Raw genomic sequence first — 22,408 nt, 5'->3', positions numbered from 1 at the left:
CTTCATCCTAATGTGGATACTGTTAAGCCTCAGGGTGTGGAAAATCCAACAAGATAACTGACATAACACAGAATGTAAGGAAGGCATTTGCTCTCAGTTGTTATGCCTGTACATGATTAGCTTTTTGCAATTTTGCAAGAAAATTTAATTTTGATCCCCAAAATGTTCTGTTCATCTGCTGGTTTATGTTGCTGGATATGGTTTTATTCTTATCATCCATAAAAGTGTATCAAATAATTTTATCACGCTGTTTGGTGCCAACTGATAAAATGTGCACATCCTTATTCATAATTTCAAAGATTAAAATGTTTTTAAGATAGGTAGAATATGTATTACTGCTCTGTCTCTACTACTATTATCCTCTTTGCCTTGGCTCAACTTATGAAACCTTTCTTTGTACATTGACCCATCTTTGGAGTTTTTTACTGGCAAAACCAGCCCTCCTGGTGGCTAATACATCAGCACATAGGGCAGGAGACATTTGTGCTATTAAGACTGGTGTACCTTTGCAGGTATCCAGACAAAGTTATATTTAGGCCAGATTATGATGATGATTCAAAAATGCCATGCACAGTCAATCAAAATTATAAAAACATTGACTGGTGTTTTAGAACAGATACAAGTTTTAACCAAAAACCTAAGTATTGGTTAAATATCAGTGCAGTATGTATGCTGTTCCTAATATTGCCATTTTTGTAGCTCGGATGGTGTTATTTATGAGATCTGCAACTGTTTATAATACTGTGTCAAGTTCCTTGATATTGTTCACAAAGCCCCAGTGACTACAGGGACCACTGAAGTAAATGTGTTTCGTCCACAAGCAAGATGTTTTGATTGCCAGGTCTCTGTATTTTATTAGTTTTTCCAAATCTTTATTTTCCACTTTGGCATCCCCTAGAATTGCAATATCAATGATCCTTCCTTCTATTACTACTATGTCTGGTGTGTTACGTTCAAGGTATCTATCCGTTTGGATCCGGAAATCCCACAAAATCTTGACTTCCTCATTTTCTGAGACTTTCTCTATCTGATGTTCCCATGGGTTTTTGGAGGCCGGCAAGTTATATTTTTTGCATAATGACCAGTGTACTAACTTTGCCACTCTATCATGTCTAACTTTGTAATCTGTTTGTGCAGTCTTTGGACATTCGCTTTTAATTTAAGTTGCTTAATCTGTAAAGAACTCTCAACATCATTTTAGCGCTGTAAAGATAAGCTCTGGATTAAGAAGCAAACTTGTGATTTTTCATTTTCTAGAGTTGCAGTATTGGGCAGGCACTGCAGAACAGTTGTAAATTATTTTCCTTTGAGGACAGCTAAAATTCTAAGTTGCATTTTACCTCAACTGTGACACAGTGCAAATGATTTGTCAAAGTATAGCCCATGAAGTACTCTTGGGAATAATAGTAGAAATCTTTTATTTACCACTTTCAGATTTGATCGATGACTGTACTTTGCTGTAAACTTTATTGTAAAATATCTGTTATAGCTCATGTTTTCTAGAGAGTATGTGTGTGTTTGTCTGAAAGGAAGAGATGGAGAGGAAATCCATTCTTTAGTTCATTCAGTTTTTAAAACTGTTTTTGGGAAACTTAAACTTTGCAAGCTCCCTTCTTCGGGAAATCTCACTAGCTTCCTTTTCAAACTATTTCCTAGATGATCTTTTGGCATGTTCCATTAAATTCCTACTCTGCATTGACTGTTCATTTGTTATTCTGTTGTGGTAGTGGATCCTATTGTTTTAATTATGTGTGACAGCATGTTACATACACACTTGCTATTCAGTTTAATTGAACTACACCTTTGCTATGTGGTACTACTTTTTTCAGATTTTTAATTTTCTAACATTTATGTATGTCACACAAGAGAAATGTATTTTAAAGAGAACAACAAAATTAAAATCTTCCCCATGCAACCAGAATCTTTGGGTAACAGTTGATAAACAGAAATACAGGTGTGCTTGAGAGAGCAGTTTTTAGGTGTTCGATCACTCCAAGATACTTTCAACATAAGTATTCAGGAACTTTAGATGAAATGCTAAATTCATAAAGTCAGGTTTACTAAATTAATAAAGTTTAAAAACTGTTAGGCTCACATGTGAAATTTCTTCAGTATCTCCTTTTAGGGAGCTAACGGGCGAAACCAAAGGCTGGAAAATTTAGATTTTTTATACAGTATATCTAACAGAGTGTAAGCAGTTCCATATATAGTAGTGAATATTCATTTTATACATACGTAAAACTGCAACAATTATTTGAAACCAAAAACTTCTCCATTTAGCTTTCTTCGCCATTTCCGTCCTGTCCACTGTCTTTTTCCCCTGCCCCTCCTTTCCTCCTTGCTTCTGACTCTACATCCTTTGCATACTTCACAGGCCGATTCTTTGATGAAAATGAATCCCCTGTTGATCCGCAGCATGGGTCTAAACTGGCAGATTATAATGGGGATGATGGTAACGTGGGTGAGTATGAGGCAGACAAGCAGGCTGAGCTGGCCTACAATGAGGAAGAGGATGGTGATGGTGGTGAAGAAGACGTCCAAGGTGAGCTTGGGCCTTGTCTCCATCCCATTTGAGCACCACGTTGAATCTATTTGTACAGTGCCACTCCTTAGCTGTTTGGAAATACTGTGCTGTGAAGGGACAGCTGAATTTTGACAAGACTGCTATTTTTGATGGCAGCTTGGGCTTGAAACAATCTGCCTGAAAATATTTTTTGTTTTTTCAGTAGTTTTGCATTCGTAATAGAAAAATGTTAAGAGTATGACAGCCTTGCATGTGATGTGGTAAAAAAGGTCTTTTCTTTCTTGCTGCAAACATGGTGAACTTTTCTGGGATTAATAACAGTGGGTGGTTACTAGTATCTACATTTTATTATGAATACAGGTGTTTTTGTTAAAAACATTGGATTGTAGAGATTGCAGAAACAGGAAATGCACCAGAGGTTGGGTGGTGGTCCCTGAGAAGTGGCCATGCAATATCTGCTTAAAATTCTCCAATGAAGGAGAATCCAGCATATCACAAGACAGTCATTTTCACTGTTGAACAGCTGTTAGTAGCAGGAAGTTCCTCCTAATGTTTGGTCAAAATCCCTTCTTTAGTCATTTGGATCCATTAGTTTTGAGTCCTATCCTTTGGAGTTGGAAAAAAAAAACAAGCTTGCTTCATCTTCCACATGATAGCTGTTAAATATTTGAACATGGCTATCATGTCACCTCTTAAGTATTTTCTTCTCTAGCATTAACATGCTCAGTTCCTTCAACTGTTCTTCATGGGCCATGGTTTCCAGACCTTTTATCATCCTGGTCACTCTCCTCTGGATACCTTCTAGCTTCTCAATATCCTTCTTTCACTGTGGTGCCTGGAACTGGGCACAGTATTCCAGGTGAGGTCTTATCAAAGGAGGGAAAAGTGGTACTAGTACTTTGTTTGATCTGGACCCTATACTTCTATTGATGCAGCCTAGTATAGCATCAGCTTTTTTTGCTGCCACATCATACTGGTGCCTCATGTTTAGCTTGTGGTCTACTAAGAAACCTAGTTCCTCTTCACAAATATTACTGCTGAGCCAGCTGTCCCCCATCCAATATTTGTATTTCTCATTTTTACAGTGTTTTTGTTTTACTTGCCTATGCACAGTGGTAATGTGAACAAGAAATAACTGAACAAGGGCTATATTGGTAACAGGGCTAAAACTGATGTTATGTCCATGTCGAATAAATCGCTTCTCTCTTTTCCCCACCCTTAAAAAAATGATTATTCTTGAAGGTCTTTTTGGATTCTGTTCTCAACTCTCATTTATCAGCAGATAATTTCCAGAAGTACTTCTGTGAAATGACACGCACACTTCTGTTATCTCTTTCCAATGTAGTATTTCATTGTTTTCTAAAGTCTCGTTCTTGACATTGGTGTTCTAACCTGTTAGGTTATGTGAAATTTTATCAATTAATTTCCTTGTTTGGGAGAAAGTAAAACATTTTGCAATGAACTGAAGAGTTTTTTGTTGGTTGTTTTTGAACAGAGTTCTGTCGATATTGTTCAGGGCCAGAGGGGAAAATAGTTTTTCCCCTAGACAGCAGTGACAGAACAGAAAATAAGTGTATGCTGAAGAGCGATTGAGAATGTGATCCTGACAGTAATTAATATATGTGTTCTTAATTTGAATTTGTCAATGTATTTCGAGTTTTGGGTGATACTGAGGTTTAAACTAAAGAGCTACTTTTCAGAACACAGGGTATTTCATATGTAACCCATGAGTATACAGTTTATTTTGTAGTTGTACAGTATGTAACCAGCATTCCTTCATTGAGGAGATTGTTTGTCATTATAATATCTAGCTGGACCTACTGCTTTTGTATGTGTGGGTGGGTGGGTATTACAACAGCATATTCAAAATGGATGTTAGTACGTAAATTCTTTAAGGCAAGATTACAACTAAATCTAGTTAATATTTTGTAAAATTCTAGGTGGGATACGGAGCCCACTGATACTGAACAAGCATAACTAAAGACATTTTACCTATTCTCATAATGTAAATGGGTGTATGTAGAAATAACTGATAGGTTCACAAAGCCTTGTGAATGTAAAAAGATAATTGTGTATTCTATATTAAATATTCTATATGAAAGTGTTCATATTAAAGAATAAGTAGACAAGAAAAAAAGAACTAGTCAATAAGAAAAAATGCATTACTTGTAAACAGAAACGTTGCTGAATTTAGAGCTCTGAAACTTATATGCTTAGCTTTTAAATTATTTTTACATTGAAATAGACAGTATCAGTTATAAAATTCTGGAAATGCATTCTTCGCTATTTTGTACCAGAAAGTGCAGAGTACAGCAGTGGTATGAGTGCCTGGACGATGCATTTCTGAGAACTTAATTTTGACATGCTTCTTTTGATTGCAGATGATGAAGAGAGGGAGCTTCAAATGGATCTTGCAGACTATGGAAAACCACACTTCAGTGATGTACTCTAAAACCTTGGCTCCCTTTATCCAAGAAATCATGCAATAGGAGGGAAACTAAACCAACTTTCAACAGTTACTGAAATGAAATATTGGGGAGGGAAAAGGACAACAAAACACATAAAATACAACTATTTAACACTGAACAGTGGAAGGAAAAGGTGAAATGGGGTACAGGTGTACAGCTGGTTCTTACTGTTTGTGAACAATGCATAGAGATGGCTTGTTCTTTTGCAGGATGATCAAACAACCTGAATTTTATAGAACTGGAAACAACTAACTCAGGCTGTGAGACTGTTTACTTGTAATCTCTGAATTAATAACAATGCAGAATAATTAAGGTTAGCATATTTCTAAAAATGAAGCCACTGTAAACCAGAGAATCTGTACAGTTTGAATCTTATATATATTAATTACTTCTTTGCAGAAATAAATGTACAGTTGGGACACGCTTTGATACATGAAGTTATTTATTCCATGCAAGCAAATCCTTTTCTTTTGCTATCGTGACTTGTATTTTACAGGTAATGTTACATTTTGAGAAAGCTGGCCAAACCAGTATCTAATGTAAATATATTATGAAACCTTTCTGAAGGTCTGTCTGGGTGACAGTGAAATATATTAATCCTGTATGAAACCATATGCTTAACCCTAGGAGACTGAAGAAAGTTGCCAGTAATGAAAATATGGTAACAGTAGGGTCTTGTTATGTAGGGTATCTACCAGAATTTGAACCAATAAAAATTTCAACTAGTATTTCCTGCAAGAACTATATTTTATTTGCTTATGTTTTTACAGCAATGGTTTTAATCATAAGAGATCAATCAAGTAGAAAGTGGTTGAAAGTACAGTCTTGAGAGATTCTAAATTCATTCCTATCGGAACCTATGATATATTTGAGATAATGCTGTTTCATTTCAAATTCAGTGCTGCAGTATTGATTGCTCAGAACAGTGGTTATGTCCTTGTGGTTTTATGTGTGTGTTTTAAGTGTAAAATGTCTTTGGTTTTTTTTCCAGTTTACAGAAATGGTTATCACATCTATTTCCTGAAATGACAAATGATTAACCCTAAATAATTATCAACAAGGGCTATTGTGAATAAAATGTATAGGTCCTATATGACAGGGTTGATTGTATTTCACAATTCTGTACTCAGGTTAAAGTTCATTCAAACTTATTTGTGGCAACCTAATGAATTATATGTATTGAATAAGAAGGAGAGATCTGTATCAGGCTTCCATTAGAAAAGTGTTGATTTATAGGGACAAAAATGTAGGTTTGTTCTTTGGAAACCTTTTGATGCCACTTTTCAAGCAGCCACTTGACAAAACTTGGGGCTCTTCAAAGGGAGACTGTTATTGTTAGTTTTATTTCCAAGTCATAAAACAACTGGTTTTGCATAAAATTAAAGACTGAGACTTTTTAGAATTAGTTCTCACCACTCTCCATCAGTCTTCAGTGTTGTGCTTCAGTGATTCAACCAAAATGTATTTGTGACCTAAATTAGGTGTAAAATTCTGCTGTTGACATCCTACATTTAGTAGGCTCTAATAAAGGCTAATAGTTTTAGTTTCTGCCTCTGTGTACTTTCTCAAACAACTAGTTGAATAAGTATAGTGTGGGTAATGCAGTGTTAGTCTTCTAGAGAAATCTCTGGCTCCCCTTGGAAGTTCTGCATACACTTCAGAATGCATGAAGCTTGTGTAGAACATTTCAACATTAAAATGGTATGGTAAGGTATAAGTATTCTGCTTCTTTAAACATGGGAACTAACTCTAGGAAATGGCCATTTAGCAGTGCTTGCAAATTATATTTGAATACAGATTGAAAAAAATGTTTCAAATAAATGAGATAATTGTTCCATTTATTATATGGCCTCATAGTTGAAGGGTGTTGTTCTTGTTCTGGTGCAGTACATCTCCATCAGTGCTGCTTAACCAATGTTCCCTATAATTGTCATTCCCACTGCACGGGAGCCTCGCCCATCTGCTCGCAGGGGGTGAGGTTTCATCTGAAACACGAAAGTAAACAGATACAATATTGACTTGGGCTGCTGCTGTGCGGCAATGATGGAACTCTGTGCACCCATACACCTTGGAGAAAACTTTGTGCTAACATAAAGAATTATTCAGTACAAATTACCTGAATACAAGAAAACTATTCACTAATAATTCTGTACTTATTTTGCTGTGCATAGCTACAGAAGAGGCTCTTCCTATGTATGGGGCAAAAATGCGGAAGACATGAGTTATCAACCGATTTTTTACAGTGAGTGGTGATACTTTCAAAGCAGTAAAATAATCTGCAAGAGTGGGGACAGCAGATTTTAAATTGTCAAGCTCATCTGACAACAAAGTAATATAGAAGGTTCTGCTTCTTTCTCTTTTCACAATATAAAAACTGTGTTCACATTGTGATCTAAAATGGGGGAGAGCTATATATCTGCCAAGTGTGGTGCTGTTACCACAGAAACAGACAAGTTCATGATGATCAATGAATGCTCCAGAGCCGAGACAGATCCATTGTACTAGTAGTTTTGCCTCTAGAGATGTGGATACAAAACTGAGAGCTATGAAATACTGGAATGAAAAATTAGTAGAGATGAGATTTCATTCAATCCCCAATGATGAAATTTGTTGGTATGGCACCACAGGTGCCGTGCATCCAGTCTCTCTCACACACAGACTGACTGGGATACTTACTTTGTGTTGTGTACCACCAGCATCCTTCTCTGGTGGTGCTCCAATCCAGGCAGGAACTCGGGCTGCCCATCCATGCCTCCTCTGACAGCTGATCATGCTGCCAAGGAGATGGGACGGGGACTCTCCACATGCAGCCAATGAGTGTTCAGCTGCTCGGGGAGGCAGAGACAGGCAGTCCAGATTGGAGCACTGCCAGAGAAAAGTCATGAGCAACCTATGGTGCTCCAGACTTCATGCTCTGATTTTGGCCTTTGGCCATATACTTCATGGAATAGTCTTGTCTTGTTTCTGTAGCATAGAATGCATTTGTTCCTCAGCTGACTAAAATTTGATTCTCAAGTGGTTATTTTTATGCTGATTGTATTTGGCAGGATAGCTTAGCTTTCTTATTTTAAACCTACGAGAAATAGCAATGCCTCCCTGTCTGCTGCACCAAAAGCAGTAAGGACTCTTGTGGCAATCTTAAAAACTAACAAATTTTATATGTCATAAGCTTTCATAGACTTTAGCCAAGTTCTTCAGATCTACAGAAGTGGACTACTTCTCAAAAGTCTATGCCAAATACACTTGTATTCAAGATGCCATAAAACTCACAGTTTTATGCCAGCAAACAAACTGCCAATTTGTTGTTCTTTTCATTCTGTACGTTTTAATGTTCTTTCCCCCCTGAAAATAAATTTACCTCATTGTATAATTGTGTGTGTTTCAGTCAGATATCCTCAATACTAAATTCAATACTTTCCTCTTGGCTACTTGCTACTGTTTAATGGTTTCTGGTCTAGGTCTCTTGGAACAGGAGCTGAGTTTGGCCATGTTGCCTTTGAGATAATACTCTGGAAGGTCTGGGATTCTTTTGTTCAAGACTTAGATTTAGACCAGGCAATGCCTCTTTGCCTAAGCATATTCTTCAGGGACCAAATCAGTTCTCATTATAACATCTGTATTATAAATAGCAATTTGATTCCACTATGTGAAGATTTAAATGGGGCACTTATAGAAAGCAACACATACAGCCAGCTTGCCATCTATTTTGGAACCTTTGTATAACTAAACAGTACTCGGCCATTTTATTCCATCCCAGAGAATTAAAGTTTTACCCCAGCACTTTTTATGTATTTGTCTTAGAAATGCAAATATGCACATCCCATGCTATAAAACCCTTTTCATCTAGCCGTTCCTCTTAGTGTGTCTTCCATGTTAATACTAAAAAAATTAGAATATACGAACTCATATTTTCTCCTTTGTCTAAAGAAGTGGATTACAACTCGCAGAAGCCTTTACCACCAGCTGTACTCGCCAGGATTTCTGGGACTTGTACAGTGGTGCCTCACAAGACGAGCGCTCCGTTTTACGACGAAATCGCATTACGACGAAGTTTTTGCGATCGCAAAAGCAATCGCAAAAGGATGTTTCCTATGGGGGAATTTCGCTTTGTGATGATCGGTTCCCTGCTTCGGGAACCAATTCTCGCAAAACAATGATTTTCCTACAGCCGATCAGCATTTTCAAAATGGCCACCGGGTAAAAAAAAATGGCTCCCTGCTCTTTTCTGGGACGGATTCCTCGCTGCACGGGCAGCGAAAATGGCTGCCCTATGGAGGATCTTCGCTGGACGGTGAGTTTCAAGCCCATAGGAACGCATTAATCAGGTTTTAATGCGTTTCTATGGGCTTTTTCGTTCTACAGCAATTTCGCTGGAACGAATTAACATCGTAATGCGAGGCACCACTGTACTCAAAGACCATCTGAGGACCCAAGGTTGGGAACCACTGGTATAGAAAGACCAAAAGGGAGTACCTTGAACTTATAGATATGGTCGCCCAATGCAAAACCCATGAAGTAGCAATGGTGCAAATAGACGGTAGTATGAAAATAAATGTCTTTCAGGTCAATCACAGGAAACCAATCTTCTTTTGTGAGGAATGGTAGAATTGTTTCCAGCATCACCATTCTTGGTGTCTTATGTAAGAATTTATAATTCTCAAGTACTGAACTGGCCTCAGATCACCATCCCTCTTTGGAACTGTAAAACAGTGGGAGTAGAACCCATTGGGAAGCACTTCCAGGTTGTATGGCATCCTTTTTTACTAACATAGTTACCTCCTCCTGAAGTACTTAAGATGGTGACGTAGGTCTGAAGAGACGTCTTAAGAGGAAAAATAAAAATTCAATAGCATAGCTATGTTTGATGAGGGTTGTGACCCATTTGTCATGGGTGACTGTGTGTTAGGTGGTGACATATGGTGCTAGTAGATTAATTGTGTCCTATGTGAACACCATTGGAACTCAATCTGTAAGTAGTAAAACACTGCTTGGTCTCTTTGTCTTGACATATGAAGCAGGTTGTATTTTTGGTGCTGGGCTTGCTGCCTGTAGTACTATGAGGTAAATGGTAGTGGAAATCTTTGATGGTCAGATTAGAATTTTGATAATTAGTAAACGGAAGGTAGTTTGCTGCATTGCTGGTATTGCTTCTGTTGGTATGGTGTATAGAAGCCCATTCTTTTGGCAGTATTCTCTTTTTGCATATGTTCTCCATTAAGTTGGGGTTTTTGTTGTTGCCACTGAATAGGCCTTCCCCATCAAAGGGAAGGTCCTCTATCTGAGTTCTTAAGTCACTGATAAGCCTGCTGACTGAAGCCAGGTAAATGGTAGTGAGCATAAGAGGGTACAGACTGGAAACAATTCTTCACACACTACCATATAAAGTTCATCATGCAAGTTATACAATCCTGATTTGACCTACTGTATATTTCTTTCATATCAATCTTGACTCCTGACTAGAGATGGGGGTATTCGTATATGAATACAAATATCCCCACGCAGCTGGACTTAACGAGGGGCCAGCCCCTGTGGCCAGTCATGTGTGCGGTGGTGGCGGTGGCAGCCTCGCTCATCCTTCCAATTGCTGCTGGAGCTCCGCTCTCTTTCTGCTCACCTGGACACAGGTAATGGGAGGATGTTTCTTCCTGCATGGCTGCTGAGTCGCTAGCCAAGCAGGAAGAGAGCGGAGTTCTGGGAACGATTGGAAGGATGAGCAAGGCTGCCGCCACCAAACATGTGAGTGAACGGGCCAGCCATGGGGGCTGGCTCCACCTGCGCAGGAATATTCGTATTATGAATACCCCATCTCAACCCCTGACATAGATGTTGTCATCATTCAGGCTGCGCTTTGCTATGTGCAAAGCTTGGCATTCTTTTTCTTGCTGGCAATATGGGCACTATATTATGTAGCAATATCAGGCATGTCCTGGCATTCTGAATCTGAATGTATTTCTAACTATCAGTATATGTGTTTGATACATACTATTTCCATCCTGGTATTTTAATAAAATTACTCAAAAAGACCAGTGTCCATGCTGGCTGGGGAATTCTGGGATTTGTAACACAAAAACAAAAACACAACTCTGCGCACCTCTGCTCCAGGTCTTAGATATGGTCACTTGAGAAAGACTTTGTGTGAATGCTTCACAAGCAGTACCATGGAGATGAAAATTTGTATTATATTTATATCTCAACTTTCCTCCAGTGAGCTCAAAGCAGGTCAGAGGGCTTTTTTTGCTGGAATATATCCTCAAAAGCTGGCTGGATAATTCAGTGAGTTAAATATGTAGCTATGGAACCAGAAGTTGAGAGTTCAAGTCCCCGCTGTGCATCCCAGAAGAACCAGCCTATTTGGCCTTGGGCAAACTGCACAGTCCCAGGACAAACCCCAGAAGGGTATGGTAAACTACTTTTAAGTACTCCGTACCTAGAAATCCTGAAAAGGCTTGCCACAGGTCAGAATTTGCTTGGATGAACGTGATTATTTTGTGCTCCCAACTCTGTGAGGTCACACTGAGCATGTGACTAGCCCAGTTGGTTTTATGGCTGAGGGAGCAATCAGGCAGATAAATAGCTCACATTTTGCACCATTTGTGACATGGTCCAGTGTAAGCTATTTCCTGGGATCACACAATGCACAGGAGATAGTGAATCAGTCTGACCCTGCTCCTTGTTCTAGCTGGACCTTTTTTGTCTAGTAGGGCAGTGGTCCCCAACCTTGGGCCTCCAGATGTTCTTCGACTACAATTCCCAGAAGCTTTCACCACCACCTTTGCTGGCCAGGATTTCTGGGAGTTGAAGTCCAAGAACATCTGGAGGCCCAAGGTTGGGGACCACTGTAGTAGGGTACTCTTTTTGGGGGGTTGGGCTGGAGCAATTTTTGCAGGGATGGAAGAGTAATTTTAAGATTGCTCCCAGCAAAACAACCCTTTCTGGTGTGATCAGACACAATCCTTTCTCACCGTCTGATTAGGGTACAATCAGTGACGAATTTCAAAACAGGTCTCGAGTTTTAACCCAAAGGTCTACCTACTGCAGTTGGCCTACATCAAGGCTAATAAGTGAGCTCTTTGGTTGCAAGACTTGGAGGATGTTTGGGCAGCAAATCAGAATCTTGACTGGCTTTCTTCAACCACATGTTTGTAAAAATCATAAGACATATTCCCACCTGGATGCTTTCCAATCCTGCTAGTAGCTTTTACCGGAACTATTGGAATACAGAGTAATGGCATCCAATCAACGCAAGCTCCATTCTGCTGTGTCAAGTCTACATTCACAAATTCCTCAAGTGTAATCATAAGGCCTCATCCTCAAAACTGCTGTTTCCGTGTGTGTCAACAACAAAGCTAATGGATTACAAACCGCTGTCTGAGGTTGTGAAAATACAGGGCACAGGGCGCACATTGCAGCAGTGCTGGCACTGGTAACACTACAAAAGAAAACAATCTATGTTGGTCTTCTCTGGATGCTACTGTTATATCACTGAACCACACTCTTCTTCTCAGTGTGCCTGCTGCCAATAGGTGTCTGTTTTAAGTAATTTGCACTATACCTTGGGAATGAAATCAGCCAAAACTATCACATAATTATTTTAAAAAATACTGGCTGAAAAGGATTTTAATGAATGAGTCCATCAAAGTGTCCAAACAGAAGGGGTCTTTCTCCTGTTCTCTTTGCTTCTGACCATCACAGTAATCCTCTGGGCAGTATTAACAAGAAATGGATATAGCCAGTAGGAACATCACGCTGCATGCATCCACTGAGATATATCATAGGAGTTAACTCAACCATAACTATTAACATACCTCTTTTCCACTTCACAGATTATGTACTCCCCATTAATATTATGTGCAATTTGCAACTGACTTATAGCAACTGTACTAGGCTTTTCAAGTACAGTAGTGTGACATATTTAAGGAGTTTACTGTTACCACTACCACTACCCTGACTCCACTTATTTTCTGTGACAGAGCAGGGATTTCAACCCAACCCACCCAAATCCTAGTCACTCACTTTATGCACTAGATACTAGCTATCTCCTATAGTTTCTCACTCTGTCCTTTTAGAAATACTTGTTGCTTAAACCATAAATAGGTAAGAATCCTCTGTTCTAGCTAATCCCATGTGAAAACACCAGGAAAGCTTTTGGGAACCCCAACGGTGGGAGTATTTCGGTTCAGAGCCGCCTGGAGTTCCACTAGGTGGCATAAAATCTCGTGAGCAGCCTTAACCCAAAATCCACTCCTAAATGTCTAGTCGCTTTCATCGTGCTTGAGACACCCCACGGCAGAACTCAAAAACGTCAGGTACGAAGATGCTCTTGGGTCGCCTGCAACACATTGCCGTACACCTGAAAAATTACTATGCTCGAATCGATAACCACAGGATCAGTGGCTATAGTCGGTCAGCAAAGCCTCGTGGCTGTCTGACTCCTAGGGTCAAGCCCAAACCTTGATTTGCCTTCAAGGCATAGGGGCCGGGAAGAAACGTGAGAGGGTTTTGGGTTTTTTTGGGTGCTTACTGTGACAATCCAAAGAATTTACTCCACGACCTAACATTTACCTGCAAGGCAACAAGGTTGCTCTTTCCCGTAGCGAAGCTGTTTGGGGCAGAGAGCCTTTGCTCTCTTGAAAGACGGCGCCCATGAGTGATTCCTGCCTCGGGCCCTGAAGATCGGCTTCCTGAATTTAGAATCGGTGTAAAGGCCTTCTTCCCCATCCTACGGGATAAAGCCAGTCCTGCGGGAAAACGAAAGTGGCCCCTGCCCGGCTGCGGAGCCCTTCCCGGTTCCCCACCAGAAAGTGATCGTGACCACGGGTGCGCTGCCTTGCGCCCCCCCCCCCCCACCGCCCCCACATCCGCTTTCCGAATGGTACGGGAGAAGGAAGAGCTCCCTCGACCACGCGCAGAGTGCCTTTCCGAAGTAAGCCACGATCTGATCCCGAGCGCGCCCGGCGGCTTTCCTTCCCGTGAAGTGAGGATCCAGAGCCATCCCTCCTCACTCGCCGCCGCCGCCGCCGCCGAGTCCGTTCCGAAAACCCCTCCCCTTTCTGGGGCGCGTGCGCAGTGCTCCGCTCGGCCCAGGCAGCTGGGCTCGCTCACTCCCTTCCTCTCTCCCGTCATCATCCGGGTCCTTCCGTGCGGTGCAGCAGGTCGGTAGGCGGGAAATGGCGCCTGGCCGCTGCCGGGGTTGCTGAGCGGCTACAGAGCCCCCGGCGGCGGCGCTCCGTTCGACCAACGCCAGGGGCCCCTCTTGGGTCCGGCCCGGCGCGGCCCTGTCGCCGGGGAGCAGGACACCGAGAGACGGACGGAAGGGGGGAGTGACGTCCTTCTGCGCCTCACCTCCGCCTTCGTCGCCGCGCCTCACAGGTAACCGACGCCCCGCGCCCCCCCCCCTCCCGCACTGTGAGGAAGAGAGGTGGCGGGGTCGCCCGCCCGCCCGCCTGCCTGCCTGCTCCTCCTCGGCTCAGCCGCGGCGGGGGTGGGGGGTGGGGCTCCCAACCCTCGGCTCCCCTTCGCGCGCGTCGTCCCCCCCCCGACCCCTCGTCGTCGGGCCTAGTCCTGGGGGAGGGGTCGTTTTGGCGTTAGAGGGGCTGCTGCTGCCGCCAGGCGCTGCCTTGACACCGAGGGAGGGGGGTGGGTGGGCTCTCCCTGCTGGGTTTGCTCGTGGCACACTTCGACACCTGACCCGCTCGTGAGATTGGGGCAAACGCGGGAGTGCAGCCTGCATCGAGGGCTCGTTGTAGGCCCGGGGAGAGTGCCTCTGAACGTGTGCAGAAGGCTTCTCGGAGTCCCAGCCAAAGAGGCTCGGCTCTCGATTCTCGAACCTCTCCGGTGTTTTGCCTCTCCGTGTATGTGGATGTTAGGGAAAGGACACGACTGTGTTACCGGATCTTTTCCATGGTGATATTACCTGAGGAGCTCTCCTGTTACAGTTGCCAGCATCTTCTCAGGTGCCAGGCAGGCAGCCCTGGCAGCTTGGAATTTGGCGCTGGAGGTTAGACATTCAACAGATCTGCAACGCTCTGTACACCATCTAGGAGCCTGTGGGTTTATTACTATACTGAAGTAAACAGAGAAATGAGGAGTTTAGTGTTGTGAACCATGGGGCTGTTTACCTCATTGTGAAGATGTCTTTATTTTTTGTACATGCATTTTTATTCATTCTTCCTTCTAGAAAACGTTGGGCAACATCCATGGCATGCTTGTCTTCTCAAAACTGCTTTTCAGAGGAAGCTCTGATCCCTGTGAGTTAGGCTAGGCTGAGACAGTATGATTGCCCCAAGGTCATCCAAGGAGCTAAAGAAGTTATACTCAAGTATTTCCAGTTGGGATGTATTAAATTGAGTCAACCAGAATTTGTTTGGACATGGAGGCTTATTACTTCTTCAGGAAGTATATTGTTGAGCTCCTTATCTGTGACTGCTACTCTTCTCCACTAACATATTAGAAATATCTGCTATTGATCTTCCGTTAATTTGCTTTATGTATTGGTTGAGACTGGGGAAGGATGTTTGGACTGGAAAGTCTTCAAATCCGTAGGTACAGACATCCCTTTCTAAGAGATTATTTCTGTGTTGTAGGTGCTGTATGGTACTGAATAAGGTTACCACATGGCTGTATTGTGTTTGTACAGGGACAGTTTTTGGATGTGTATTTGTTTACTAAAGGTTTAACAATGATAAATCAATGATTGATGTTTGTATTGGATGTACTTTGATAGGAATTTGGGGATGATTTTTCATTGGCTTCTGGCCAATTATTTTGGTTATGGAGAAAGTAACAAGCACTCACTATAATAATATAAACTTTGATGGGTCATGTATATACTACTCATTCATCGTTTTCCTCATATAGCAAATGTTACCAAGTGGCGTTAGTGATCAGCTTTACACGAAAATCCAATATTAGTCCACTGAGAATGCCTGTTGCTATGTCTTTATGGAATGTTATGAAGACCCAGAAATTTTAAATAAATGAATACTGTGCCTGGCTTAGCATGAGCAGTGTTTTGCCTAACATAGTGAAAATAGTACCGTGTTTCCCCGAAAATAAGACAGGGCCTAATATTAATTTTTGCTCCAAAAACTGCATTAGGGCTTATTTTCAGAGGATGTTTCATTTTTTTTTTCATGTACAACAATCTACATTTATTCAAATACAGTCATGCCATCTTCTGGTTGCTGCACAATGGTGGAGAGTGGACTTTCGCTTAACTGGGGCTTTTATTTTTGGGGTAGGGCTTATATTATGAATATCCTGAAAAATCATACTAGGGCTTACTTTCAAAATAGGGCTTATTTTCAGGGAAACAGGGTAATAAACTATACTGCTTTAAATATGTGTGCTGAATTGTAGGCCAACAATAAGTTTTATTTGGATATTGACATTTGCAGATTTTATTTATAGTGTCATTTCTTCATTTTGTTGTTTATATAGCATCATCAGTGCGCTTGCAGATTACTCCGTAAATGATACTAAAGAATACGTTTGATGGAACTTTGAGTTTAAAATTCCTCACAGGAGGAAGATATCATAAATCAGAGTTTCAAGAATCCCCCCCCCAAGTGACAATCTTGATGCCCTCTTTTGCAGGGTGCATTTGATTTTTTTTTTAAAAAAATATTTTTAATGATATGAAAAAATGTTTTTACTAATTAAAATCATGATTTAAATCAATTAGATTTTTATAGAAATCATTGATTTTTTTATCCACGTTGCTCTTTTGGGAGGAACACCAGGGATTCAGATGTAGAGCCCCTGGGTTTGCAGCCAGGTGTTTCAACCCACTGAGCTATATCACATCTTTAGTCAATAAAACAATTGCTATTTTTATTATTGTGTCTAAGCAGCCATTCTCAACCTTTTTTTTTGGCCACAGCTATAAATACAATATGAAAGAAATATAGTCTGATTCAGGATTGTATACGTCGCATAACAAACCTTATAAGGTATTATGTGAAGAAATGTTTCCTCAGGGTGGCCCCCTTCAACTGTGCCAGAACCCTCCAGGGGGGCCATAAGGGACATTTCACAAAAATTAGAGACATTTTCTCTGAGTGGAGCCTTTCCTTATGAAGGAGGGAAATGTTGGCTCTAAATATCAAACTGCATCTGCTTGATCCAGTCTAAGAGATTCCTAGTTCTGTGGCATGCATGGACCACTGATTACTGAAGATTGTGTCTGGCTATAAAACCAAGTTTAAATATTTAAACCCATTATTATAAGAATCTTTTCTTGAGGCCATCCTTCCCCTAAGATACTGCTTTGGTGTCTATCTTATTTTATAAATCACCCCTAATAGTGCAGGATTGCTTGACCCTCTGAATTTCATTTTCAGCAGGCTGAACAGACTGACACAGAAATGAAGGTGTGAGGAAATACACTTCTGTGCCATGTGTAGTACTGTGTTTAACCTCTGTTTTTGCTACACTTACCTAAATTTGGATCCACCATAAGTCTCTTGTACTTCTTCTGCCAGGCAGAATCAGAGCATGAGCTCCTAAGAATATTAGCCATTAATACTTACCTGAGTTTTCAGTAATTCCAGCACCTTAGACCAGAGAGAAAGACAGAAATACTCCCTTGAGAGAGAAGTTAGGTGGCTTCAGCAGTTTTGAGAGGACAGATCGAAGGGAAGAAAGAGTTTGTTGGTTGCCACTGGAGTTTGTTGGTTGCTCTACTGCAGTGTTTCCCACCCTGGAGTCAGGACCCCCAAGGTGTTGTAAAGTGTTTTCTGTGGGGTCACGAGTCACCTTATATGTGTTAAATAATTTATTCCTTAACCTTTCAGAGTTAGTGTGTATGTGTGTGTATGAGAAACAGACCCTTGGGGGAGAAAGAAGACCCTCAAGTTGGGAAACATAGTTCTGTTTGAATGGGAAAATAATAACAAGGTCCTTGTTGCAAATAATTAAAACAATTATTGTACAAGAGAATGGCAGAGCTAAGATGAAAAACTTTGTAACTGATAAGATTGTTGTGATGCCATGTCTTCAGTGTACCTTCTGTGTGCTTCTTTACCACGATTCCCTTATAGGTGCCTTGAGCCCCTTATCAGGAGAAGGGCAGCCTATAAATAAAACAAATTGAATGAATGAATGAATATATTTTCCAGTTTATAGGCTTTGGAGAAGTTGAAGAGATTTCTTTAGTTAACATCTTAATGTTTGACCACAAATATATCAATAGGTAGATATACAGTACAGTATAGATTTAAACTGAGTGAATGCTTTGGAGACCCTTTAGAATAGTGGGTTTCTGCCTTCATAGAAAATGCAATGGCTGAAATCCCCTTGTGCTGTTATGCACAAAGCATATTTTTGGAGATAAATTGCCTCAAGTTATTTATTCATTTATCTGTTTATTTTATCATCACCTTAGAACTGAAGAGGTGGAAGGGACCCTGTGGATCATCAAGTTCAGCCCTTGTCAAGACTTGCACAGTGGAACCTCTGGCTCCATTGATAGATAAATCTATCTATGGATGGATGGATAGATAGCTTTCCATAGCCACAGACCTAAACCACTGACCATTCCAGCAGTTCATTTACTTATTTTTTTCTTTATATCCTAGCTTTCTCCCGGTGAAAGCACTCAAAGGCAGTGTGCAATAGCTTAAGTGTATTTAAAATCATGATAAATTAGAATATTAGTATTAAATAAAAACAAAATATGTTGCATCCCCCAGTAAAAACTCCCATCCTGCCAGGGCATTCACAAATCAAAAGCCAGTTGAAATAGGAAATCTTTCACCTACTGGTAGAAAGACAGTGAGGAGCATAGTTTGTGCAGATTCAGGGATGAATCTGTGAGTACTCTCAAACTACAAACCTGGATTTGGGGGGAGTCTTAACACAGTTTGAATCTCTGATCTGCCTTATTACACATGTCTTACCAGGATTAAACTTTTGCTCATCCTCATCCAGTGCATTACACATATCTGACACTGATTTGGAGCCAAGACAATTCCTCTGAGTTAGACTGAAAAGAGAATAGAGATCAGCATACTAGTGGCACCAATCCCCAAAACTCTGGGCAATGTCTTCCAGCAATTTCCTAATAAATGTTTAATAATATGGAGGACAAAACAAAGCCCTGAGGGGTGCTAAAGGGCAGAGTAGACTCTGGGTACCATGTTCTGGGTTTGCACCTGCAAGAAGGAGCAAACCCACTGTAAACATTTCTTCCAAATCCTATCTCAGTGAGGCAACCAAGAAGGATACTAAAGATGCCGTGGTTGATGCTCCTGTTGGGTCCAGCAGAACCAGGAGGGGCATACAGTTCCCAGTATAGGTCATCCATTAAGGCAACCAGAGCTGTCTCAATCACATAACCTGGTCTGAAACCAGATTCAGATGGATCTGGTTCTATACCTTAGGTCTCCAGATGTTCTTGGACTAAAACTCCCAGAAGCTATTAACACTAGCTGTGCTGGCCAGGAGTTCTGGGAGCTATAGTCCAAGAACATCTGGGGACCCAGAGTTGGGAACCACTGATCTAGGTAATCAGTTTGATCCAAAAACTCAGGAGCTGAGAGCCCATTACATGTTCCAGCACCTTGCCCAGAAAAGGAGCATTGGAGATTGGCCAATAGTCCCCAGTCCCCTTACCTACTCAGCCAGTCCTTCCTTGCCTGCTTTTATAAGTCAGGAAAGGCAGGAATCAAGCACATATGTAGTGGTTCTCACCCCTTCAAGGACACTGTCTACAACCTTAGACTGCATGAATTCGAATCAATCCATTGAAACAGGGCAAGAAACTGCCAAAGTTACACCCACAGAATTGCGTGACTTGACATGCAACATATAATGTCTGCAGAGATTTCTTAACTTGAGGCAATTCACTTCCGAGAGTTATGCCTTTTGTATAGCAAGACAACAAGATTTCAACTAATAGGTGACTAGAACATACAGTATTCCTGCTTCAAAACTAAGATGTGCATACAGTATCAGTTAATGTTCAAGTTGCCGTTGGTTATTATTGCCATTTTTAGGAGCTTCGCATGGTCTATACCATAATTTGGGTTTTCTTTAGAGTTGAGCTGGAAAAAAATTGTCTCATTATTTCAGAATCCTAAATAAACATTTCAGAAAAAAGCATCAGAGTTTGACATATAACTTAAAATGCTTCAGTTTCTGAATGACCAGGGGCCGTAGACATTTCCAGCCCAGGAGCCTTGTGAGTTTCTAGCCATTATTCCACACTGGCTCTCCAGTTTAGATTCTGTGCAGTACACCAGTTTGTTTACAAGATTTACAAGAGAGAAAAATATAGGCATGTCTGTGAAGGAGATGAGACAGAAAGAGTGGTAGAATGAGAATTTGAATCCAGGTCTTCTGCTTCTAGTTTGATGCTATAACTACTATGTCATATATTTCAATTCAAATTATTTTGGGGGCATATTGTGGGGCAGTGGACAGAGTGACAGACTAAGACTTGGGAGACCTGGGATGCAGCTTCTGTGTAACCATGGAATCTTGCTGGAGAATGATGCTGGTAAAACCACTCCATTAGTATCTCACATACCTTGAAAACACTGTTACAGTGACCATAATGTGAACACAACTTTAAAGCACATGGAGTAGACAAATAGACATGTAGAATGTTTTGGACTTCAGCTCCCAGAAATCCTGGCCAGCACAGCTGGTGGTGAAGGCTTCTGGGAGTTTCAGTTCAATAACATCTGTGGGCCCCCAAGGCTGGGAACCAGTGGCTTAGTAAGTATGTGAAATAATTGTGTTAAAGAAAATCACATTATATTTAGGGCACTGAATTTTTTTGATGACTGTATTCCTCCTTGGTTATAATTCCTTTGGAATTTTGTGTCCAGTTCTGGGCACTATAATTTAAAGTAGGATGTTGACAAGCTGAAGTGTGTCTAGAGGAAGGTGGTCAAGGTGGTAGTAGACGTGAAAGCCAAGCCCCGTGAAAAATGATTGAGGGATCTAGGTATGCTTAGCCAAGAGCAGAGAAGATTGAGAAGCTATACTGTCTGTTTTCCAGTATTTGAAAAACTATTAAGTGGAAGGTGGAGTGGAGAGTAGGACCTGAAGTGATTGATTCAAATTACAAGTAAGGAGATTTTGACTAGATCTTAGCAAAACCTCCTTACAGTAAGAGCTGTTTATTTCATTCATTCATTCATTCATTCATTCATTCATTCATTCATTCATTCATTCATTCATTCATTCATTCATATTTCCCATCTGGCTACCAAGGCCATTCTGGGTGGTTTACATGGTTAAACATCATTGTTTGTTTGTTCAGTCGTTTAGTCGTGTCCGACTCTTCGTGACCCCATGGACCAGAGCACGCCAGGCCCTCCTATCTTCCACCGCCTCCCGGAGTTGTGTCAAATTCATGTTGGTTGCTTCGATGACACTGTCCAACCATCTCATCCTCGGTCGTCCCCTTCTCCTCTTGCCTTCACACTTTCCCAACATCAAAGTCTTTTCCAAGGAGTCTTCTCTTCTCATGAGATGGCCAAAGTACTGGAGCCTCAGCTTCAGGATCTGTCCTTCCAATGAGCACTCGGGGTTGATTTCCTTTAGAATTGATAGGTTTGTTCTCTTTGCAGTCCAGGGAACTATCAAGAGTCTCCTCCAGCACCACAATTCAAAAGCATCAATTCTTCGGCGGTCAGCTTTCTTTATGGTCCAGCTCTCACTTCCATACAACACTACAGGAAAAACCATAGCTTTGACTATTCGGACTTTTGTTGGCAAAGTGATGTCTCTGCTTTTTAAGATGCTGTCAAGGTTTGTCATTGCTTTCCTCCCAAGAAGCAGGCGTCTTTTAATTTCGTGGCTGCTGTCTCCATCTGCAGTGATCATGGAGCCCAAGAAAGTAAAATCTGTCACTGCCTCCATATCTTCCCCTTCTATTTCCCAGGAGGTGATGGGACCAGTGGCCATGATCTTAGTTTTTTTGATGTTGAGTTTCAGACCGTTTTTTGCACTCTCGTCTTTCACCCTCATTACAAGGTTCTTTAGTTCCTCCTCACTTTCCGCCATCAGAGTGGTATCATCTGCATATCGGAGGTTGTTGATATTTCTTCCTGCAATCTTAATTCCAGCTTGGGATTCCTCCAGTCCAGCCTTCCGCATGATGTATTCTGCATATAAGTTAAATAAGCAGGGTGACAATATACAGCCTTGTCGTACTCCTTTCCCAATTTTGAACCAATCTGTTGTTCCATATCCAGTTCTAACTGTTGCTTCCTGTCCCACATATAGGTTTCTCAGGAGATGGATAAGGTGGTCAGGCACTCCCATTTCTTTTAGGACTTGCCATAGTTTGCTGTGGTCCACACAGTCAAAGGCTTTTGCATAGTCAATGAAGCAGGAGTAGATGTTTTTCTGGAACTCTCTGGCTTTCTCCATAATCCAGCGCATGTTGGCAATTTGGTCTTGA

At 41.1% G+C, this 22,408-nt stretch overlaps 2 protein-coding genes and 1 long non-coding RNA gene across 7 annotated transcripts in view; 2 read left to right on the top strand and 1 right to left on the bottom strand.

Annotated features, from left to right (window-relative positions):
• The window catches only part of GOLM2 (golgi membrane protein 2), a 64,116-nt gene extending 57,581 nt beyond the window's left edge, over positions 1 to 6,535 (top strand). For 3 of the 5 annotated variants that reach the window (XM_072981621.2, XM_072981622.2, XM_020812188.3), the window contains 2 exons: positions 2,375 to 2,542; positions 4,906 to 6,535. In XM_072981621.2, coding sequence (XP_072837722.2) covers positions 2,375 to 2,542; positions 4,906 to 4,976 — 239 coding nt within the window. In that variant the 3' untranslated portion in view covers positions 4,977 to 6,535. The remainder of the gene's footprint in view (positions 1 to 2,374; positions 2,543 to 4,905) is intronic. The other 2 variants (XM_078380842.1, XM_072981624.2) reach the window with 1 other exon arrangement.
• A 278-nt stretch (positions 6,536 to 6,813) lies between these two features.
• Positions 6,814 to 13,692, bottom strand: LOC140702369 (uncharacterized). Its single transcript, XR_012081499.2, has 2 exons — positions 13,555 to 13,692; positions 6,814 to 6,977 (listed from the first exon to the last, which is right to left on the bottom strand). It is a non-coding gene; the product is annotated as an uncharacterized LOC140702369 (long non-coding RNA).
• Positions 13,693 to 14,190: 498 nt separating this feature from the next.
• Positions 14,191 to 22,408, top strand: part of CTDSPL2 (CTD small phosphatase like 2) — a 69,879-nt gene continuing 61,661 nt past the window's right edge. Inside the window, exon 1 of the mRNA XM_020812190.3 lies at positions 14,191 to 14,361. The gene's annotated coding sequence lies outside the window, so the exon portion shown is untranslated. The remainder of the gene's footprint in view (positions 14,362 to 22,408) is intronic.

This window comes from Pogona vitticeps, chromosome 12 (genome assembly GCF_051106095.1).
Source record: "Pogona vitticeps strain Pit_001003342236 chromosome 12, PviZW2.1, whole genome shotgun sequence".
Taxonomy (NCBI): Eukaryota; Metazoa; Chordata; class Lepidosauria; order Squamata; family Agamidae; genus Pogona; species Pogona vitticeps.
Note: the sequence above shows the minus strand (reverse complement) of the source record. Positions and strands in the feature narration are given on the sequence as shown.